At 38.7% G+C, this 7,764-nt stretch overlaps 1 protein-coding gene across 1 annotated transcript; it reads right to left on the bottom strand.

Annotated features, from left to right (window-relative positions):
• Positions 1–376: 376 nt before the first annotated feature.
• Positions 377–6,628, bottom strand: LOC311252049 (uncharacterized protein). The gene is made up of 3 exons (XM_084344825.1): positions 6,374–6,628; positions 3,925–4,284; positions 377–3,814 (listed from the first exon to the last, which is right to left on the bottom strand). The coding sequence occupies exons 1-3, from the start codon at positions 6,441–6,443 to the stop codon at positions 3,534–3,536; spliced, it is 711 nt and encodes a 236-aa protein (XP_084200951.1). The 5' UTR covers positions 6,444–6,628; the 3' UTR covers positions 377–3,533.
• Between the last annotated feature and the right edge of the window lie 1,136 nt (positions 6,629–7,764).

Genomic DNA, 7,764 nt, shown 5'->3' with positions numbered 1-7,764 from the left:
TCATTCAAATACGTTTACTCAGGTACTTCATCAGAATACTCCATGTATCCGACAGCTGCAGGTATAAACATGCTGCACTGTTAAAGATTTAAGATGTTAAATTAGCTCCACCTGCTAAAATCATCTCATGAGACAACATAGGCTTCAGCAATTCAGCTGCTGACACCTTCAGAGTATTTTACTGCTAATGACTGTGTACTTTTACTTCGGTGACATCATGACAGCAGCTCAGGTGTGTTGTGGACTTTTCTGCTCCAGGTGAATTACACCTGAATCAACAGTTCATGTACAATTTATTATAAAATTATCAGAACCTTGAGATTGACAGAAACAAAGACATGTTGTTAATGTGAATACATGACCGGTCTGCACAGACTCATCTGTGAGATCAACTTTATTGATTATGCATCAGTGACATTAACTTGTAACAGCGGTTGAAGACCAAGAGCAATAAATTCACACAAATACCAAAAGAACAAAAATAGAGAAGCAAATTATTAAATGAAACCCTGAGACTTTTTGTCAAATTTCATAAGTCACTGACAAAAACATTCCTTAAACATTAAAAGAGTAGAAATGGATCTTTCCACTCTGTCTTGGTGAATTATATTAAAAACAAGTTGAACTGATCTAAATTGTCTTTGTCACATTTTTTGTTGCCTCATTTTGAATGAAGCATGACCCTCAGTGTATATTATTTTTACATACATAACATTACAAACTGTTAGAAACCTGCATGACCAGCGAACAAAACTAAATTCAAATGTCCCAAAAAAATCAAACAAAGAACTTTGATCTCCTGTTACATCTCACTTTGTGCTCTGAACTGTAAAATCTCATAAAGTGCATTAACTCAACTTTTCTTTTTTTAAAATAATTTCAGTGGGATTGCATTCATTCATCAGTTTCATGTTTTAACAAGGTTGATTCAGACTTTATGAACATAAACTCAATTATAGTTTACTTCAGGAATCAAAGAAACAGTGCACCTTATTTGAATATAAAATCTCAATAATAATAATAGTTTTTAACTAGAATTAACTGACTTTATACTTTTGTATATCAAATGTCAACATTTGAGTTTCGAGCTCACACAACTCCTCAACGACTGTAAGGACACTCGCACACAGGGTTTAGCTCCTCCAGTTAGTCAGAAGTGAAGAAGCCTCTTGGATCATTGGTGAAACGTCTTCAACAAACTGAAACACGTCCAGCTGACTACGATACAGCTGCTGTTTTTACATCTTTTATATTTTGTCAGGATTCAACCTGACGTCACGTCAAACTGTGTGAAGACCTCCGCTGTGTCGTTCTCAGGTCAATCACACATCTTCAGGAGACTGTGCTGCAGGATTATACTGTTTGAAAGTCACATATTTTCTGTGCACATACATTGAAAATTATAGAATATCGAATAGTTTTGATTTGACTTTCTAATTAATCGTAATAATAATAATAATATGTCCTTTGTTACATGTTTAGCTGCAGCGATACAAAATAAAAAGTCTTAACAAAAAGCTGCTAAAGCAAAAAAGAAAGGCTGTTGACTCTCAGCACGAGTTCTGACAGATCAGTGCTACAGGTGGCCCGATTGCATTTAGTCCGACCCTGAAACCTGGGAGACACTTCAGGAGCTGAGTGCTCCAGATAATAGAGAGCTGTGGTGATGATGTGTGTCTGTAGCTAACTGCAGTTAGCATCTCTCTGGTTCCTCTGTGGGATTATTGAACTGGATTCTGGATTATTACAGAAGATAATCTGAAGGTTCTGATCCTTCAGGTTCTGTTCAGCAGATAATCTCCACAGATGAACTCCACTCTGTGATGTTTGAAGGTAAATTAAATGTGTAGCAGTAAAAAGCTAATGCTAGGCTACAAACAGACGACATCAAGGCTTGCAGGATCAGTAACCTCTTTTAAATCTCTTCTTAAAACCCATTTTTATAGACTTGCTTTTATGTGATGTCTTCCTTTTACTTTGCTCCTACTGTCTGAGTTGACTATATTGTTGTTCTTGTTTTATTGATTTAACCCATTTCTTTTATTCTTTTTCTTATTCTTACTTATGTTCTTCTACTACTACTCTCGAATCTGTTCTGTTGTCCTCTACAATTTTGCATTGTCTTTGTCAAAGCACTTTGTAAAACTCTGTTTTTAAAAAGCGCTATATAAATAAAGTTTATTATTATTATCACAGTCAAATGACTTCAACGTCACCAGGCTGGATTGCACCAACAAGGTTTAATTTAATCTAAGATTAGCTCTAATCAGAGATTAGTAAAACTAGGTTTAAAATGAGTTAATCAAGGTTTAAAATTAAACAGAGCTCTGTTGCACCATTTAAAATTGATCTCAGTTTAGTAAAACTCAGTTTAACTGAATTTAAATTTAATTTAAACTAATTTAAATCAATAGGGATAATTGTGGATATCGAAATTAAAATTAATAATTAAATATGCAATTAAATATAAAGGCTACATCGGAAGCGTGCTGTCAGGGCCCTGGATTTATATAGAAAAAAGAGAAAGACTGTTTCAACGGGTGCTTTTCCGATTAAAAGTTACATTGTTGCTAGCTAGCAAAAACGTTAGCCTAACGTCACTTGTGACAGATCGGCTACGTTACTATGGCTCGGCAGAGAAGCTCAGCCAGTAGCGTAGAACCTCAGGGCAACCAGGAGTTGTAGCATCGGTGGTACAGCTGCATTTCTGTCACTGCCATGTTTGACAGTTGGTCCAGTCTTCCTGTTCAGCTCCAAAACTGTTTCCTTGGTAAACCGGTATCTCACCAAAAATTCCTCTTCATCATAAAATTCAAGAGGATTGAGGCTGTCTCTCAGTTTTCTTCGAGGAACTTTATTATTTTGCTCTATCCACCTCAAAAATGCAGCCATTGTTAAAGTTAAACCTTCCCAACTGTCAGTTTAAAATTAATTCTCGATCACAGTTTAAACTGGAGTTTAAAGTTCTGGTGCAACAGAATTAAATTTAAACTTGGTTTAGAGTAAAAATTAAACTGAGGTTTAAAGAGAGGTTTAAATTTAATCTGTCTTAATTTTACACTAGGTCTAAAGTTTGGTGCAACAGAATTTAAACTTAAACCACGATTTAATCTGATTTTAAAGTTAAACCTTGTTGGTGCAATCCAGCCTAAGCGTCTTACTGCACAATTACTATCCAGGTTTCTATAAACTGATCAATGCACAAGTTGTAAAGTCAGAGTGAGAACAGTGTGTAACTAAAGTGGGCCTGTAAAGACGGACTAGTGAGGAGACGAGTCTCCGTGTTCGCTGTGAGGACGTTTAATGTCCCCGACAACCTCTGTAGTCTCATTCAGACACTTGTTAGCAACCGCTAACAGTTTTTAACAGATGAAAAGCTTTATAATTAAACTGGTTTCAGGACTACAGACTACATCACTGCACACAGCTCCCAGGTCAAAGGGCCCTCAAACCCCTTCACCTCAATAAGGTAGCAAATCACGAAGGGGGAATATTGTTAGCACTGATGAACCAGATCATCACGGTGGAGAGTCTCAGACTTCAGACTGACACTGAACCTCAGCAGGCTCTGTGGATGATAACTGCAGTTGTTCATCAGCAGCAGGCTGCTCTGGATTCTTCTTCATTGGTCTTTTATTTACCAGGAAACCGATTAAACCCAAAACAGCAATCACCACAGAAACAGCCATCAGACCCATTAGCCCCGGATGACCACGCAGGTTCCCTTCTTCCTGGCTTCCTCCCTCCTGGCTTCCTCCCTCCTGGCTTCCTCTCTCCTCACTTCCTCTCTCCTCGCTCCCTCCAGCTTCAGGACCTGCAGAGCAGAAAGAGGTGTCAGCTGTCAGCAGGTTTCCTCTCCAGTCTCATGTCGGCTGTCACCATCTGTATAAAACACAAACCTCTGATCTGAGTCTACAAACTCACCTGAGTCTTCAACCTTCAGGTGGACGGTTTGTCTGAACGGTGTGTCAGCTGCTCTCTTTCTGCGTCCTCCTCCTCTGCTCGTGAAAACGACACACTCGTACGGTCCAGAGTCGCTGGCGGTGACTTTCTTCAGGACAACAGAAGCGTTTCCCTGCTTCATCTGTGGATCTCTCAGCTTCACTCGACCATGAAAAGAATCAAGCTGGTAGTCTTCATTTGAGCAGTTATCTCTGAGGAAGAAGACATATTTCTCTGACTTCAGGTCAGTTTTGTTCCATTCTAACTTCTCGATGGAGCCATCTCTGGGAACCTGACACTGAAGAGTAGCATCATCTCCAGGTTTCACCACCACCTGTGTGTCTGAACAAAAACAGAGGAGAGACTTCAGGACTTGTTTCCTGTTCACATGAAAACAACCTTTTCATTCCATCTGTGACGTGAAATAACTAACAACATGTAAAGATGGCCGACGCAGCTCTACTTCCTCACACTGTACAAACTGTGACGTCGTGTGGAGCGCAGTTTCGAGGTTGCGCCCGACTCAATCGCAAGAGTCTCAGCTGTTAAAACACTAGGGTTGTCAAAAGTATCGAAATTCAAAAAAGTATCGATACTAAAATGTTGTATCCGGATACGATACTCATTTTCAAAAGTATCGATACCAGAGAAAAGTCGACCTGCAACCAAACAGCAGCACACACAGCCAACTCCACCGTCTGTGTTTGACCAACAACGAAAATATGATGCCAAGTCCCCAGAATATTTAACGTGTGGTTCTGTTAATTGTTACATGTTGTAACAGAGGTTATTTTTGCATTTTTCTCGTTAATAAAAGTATTTCTTTTAAATTTTGGGGTCTTTTTTTTATCCTTGTGGTATCGAAAATGGTATCGAGTATCGAATATTTTCCTGAGTATCGGTATCGAGTTGAAAATTTTAGTATCGTGACAACCCTATAAAATATATATTATATGTGCAGTCATCCTTTCATTTATTTTACAGCTCTCAGTCCATTGATCTGTTTCTTGATACCGTCCTTTACTGCTTTTATTTGTTATCTTTAATCTGTTTATTGTCCTTTATTCATTTTACTGCTAATAATTGTTTAATCTGTTGTAAATTCATTTCGATGTGATGTTGCCTTCTTTTATTATTTACATGTTACATTGAAACACTTTTGTACATTTAGTGCAGATAACTAAAACTAATGTTCATCTGCAGCACACCTCTGAGACTCATGAGGAGAGCTTGTCTCTGTATTCTGTGCTTCATATGAACCCAACGACTGGCTGCTGGCTGTTAGGACTGAACAGATCTAAACCTGTCATCACAAACAGCATTATTTATTGACAGTAATTCATCAGAGCGATCACAGTAATGAGTCAGGAGCAGCAGGGAGAGGCAGCTGACTACAGTCGGTTTATTAAACGCACCCAAAACAGGAAAATCTGCTAAATCTGAGTATTTAATATGTCAATACTTTTACTATCATCTCCACCTGAATGCACTGATTTAACCTGATTCATGAAGAATTCAACATGTATACATGTCTCAGTGACACGTGCAGAACAAACAGCTGCTTTTCCTTCATCTTCTTCTACCAGAGTAACATCTTGTTGTCCAGATGCACCAGCCTTCTGTCTGCATGGACGGACACGACTGCAGAAGAGTTGTTACAGAACAAGTTTCCCTCCACAGTAAAACTCTTCCTTCACCTTCCACTGTGAACGCACTTTCACAATAAAACAACAGGAAGTCTTTGATAAAGTATAAAAAGTACAAGGATGGAGCAGCAAGGACTGATGGAAGGGAACTGAGTACATTTATCTGGTAACTTTAGTTACTTCACAGATTACATGCTGCATCAGAGCCGAAGAACAACATTTTTTAATGTATTTATTTTATCTTCAATAACACATTAAAAACAAAGGATAATATCTGTATCATTTACTTTTACTGGTACTTTTGTTACATTTAACATCAGATACTTTCAGATAAGTTCTCCTGTTGGATACTTTGTACAACACTGGCAGCAGGTCTGCAGAGGAGCAGCTGCACTGACTGAAAATATGATGATGACACTCAAAACTAAATATATATATAGGTCACTAATATATCCAGCAGCCAACATACATCAACATATAAATGTGTAAAGTGCAGTTGATTCATATCTCATAAATATAATAACATTTTTAACAGTCACAACAATAACAATAATGATAATTAGAGTAATTAAGCTCGAGTCATTTCTGAGCTGTTAACAGTAAATAAAGATGATACCGGAAGTGTCACATTTCTAACATCAGTCACCTCAACACAAGCCATAAACCAGCTCCAACTAGTGACGTCACCACTCACAGTTCTAAACAACTGGAACCTCGACGTCATATGTGAAGAAACACACACGCACGCCCTCTCTCACGCACACACACACACGCGCGCTCCCTACCTCCACAAGCAACGACGATCCATGCAGAGGTCAGGAGGAGCCTCAGTGTCGCAGATGTTATCACGGACATGACTGAGCAGGAGCTCTCTGCTGGTCTCTCTCTTCTGTGACCAACTTCCTGTTTGTCCCTCTATATACACAGACGCCTCCCTGAGTGGGCTGGCCCGTTGCTGCGAGACGTCAGCACGTCCGAGCTCAGCCCCGTGAACGAATAAAGTCGATGGAGTGAACTTTATAAAGCTCCTGCTACAAAGTGCTGTAAGTTAATGCCTCTCATTTACACATTAAACACGTACGAATATATTCAGGAACCAGAAACAACGTCTGTAACGTTCTGATGATATAAACGTTCAGTATACAGGCACCAAACCACCGGATGTATGTTTATAATGTTTTTGGTTCCTGTCTGTTTCCCAGATATATCCGTACGTGTTTAATGTGTAAATGAGAGGCATTAACTTACAGCACTTTGTAGCAGGAGCTTTATAAAGTTAACTTCATTGACTTGTATTAGTTCACGGGGCAGAGCTGACACATCCAATATGGCGGCGACGTCGACGTACGATTCAGCGCAGTGAGGCGTTAAAGTCAGCCCGTCGTCACGTGGTTTCCCAGAAATCAGCCCTGTAAGAGAAAAGTTGCATTCAAGTTGTGTCGGACATTCAGCCACCGACAGATATTTCACTGACGTAAAGGTTCTGAACTTTTTCAAGTACAAGTTAAACTAGAACAACTGTACTTAGATACAAAGTGCAAAGTAGGTCAGTTCAAACAAATCACTGACTGCAGACCCAGTGTTTTTATATCTGAGTGAACATTACTTTGTTATATTTTTACATCTTATATTTTTATATTTTATATTCTTTCTATTTTATATTTTCATATTTTATATATTTTTCATGGTGTCTGTTAGACAGTTTACCTTTTTTGAATAATTGTAATTTTTGTGTTCACTTGCATTACTGCATAACACAGGATTATGTAAAAGCTGATACAAACTGTACAACTGTGAATTACAGTTCAGAGGATAATAACCCCACTAACACCTCAGACCTCACTCAACCGTATGTTTAGGTTTCATACTGACCGTCATCATTGGACTTTATATTAAAGATAAAACTCTGATAGCAGTCAATCATGTTCATGATGAGATGGACTTTTACTTTTGATTCTTGAGCACTGCCACATTTCGCTGATCAGAAATATCTGGCAACAAACAGCAACTGTTAGGATGAACACTGAATACCAACAAACACTCTCACCTAACTGTGACTGAAATATATTCAGTCACTAAATCCAGTGAACCAGTAACCAAAAGTTACTACGTGACTGAGAACCACAATGGGTACATCCTGCTTATTTCCAGAAAGTCACGTGGACTCTGTCAGAGT

The sequence above is a fragment of the Pagrus pagrus genome (genome assembly GCF_965226575.1).
Source record: "Pagrus pagrus genome assembly, chromosome: 22".
In the NCBI taxonomy this organism is placed as follows: Eukaryota; Metazoa; Chordata; class Actinopteri; order Spariformes; family Sparidae; genus Pagrus; species Pagrus pagrus.
Note: the sequence above shows the minus strand (reverse complement) of the source record. Positions and strands in the feature narration are given on the sequence as shown.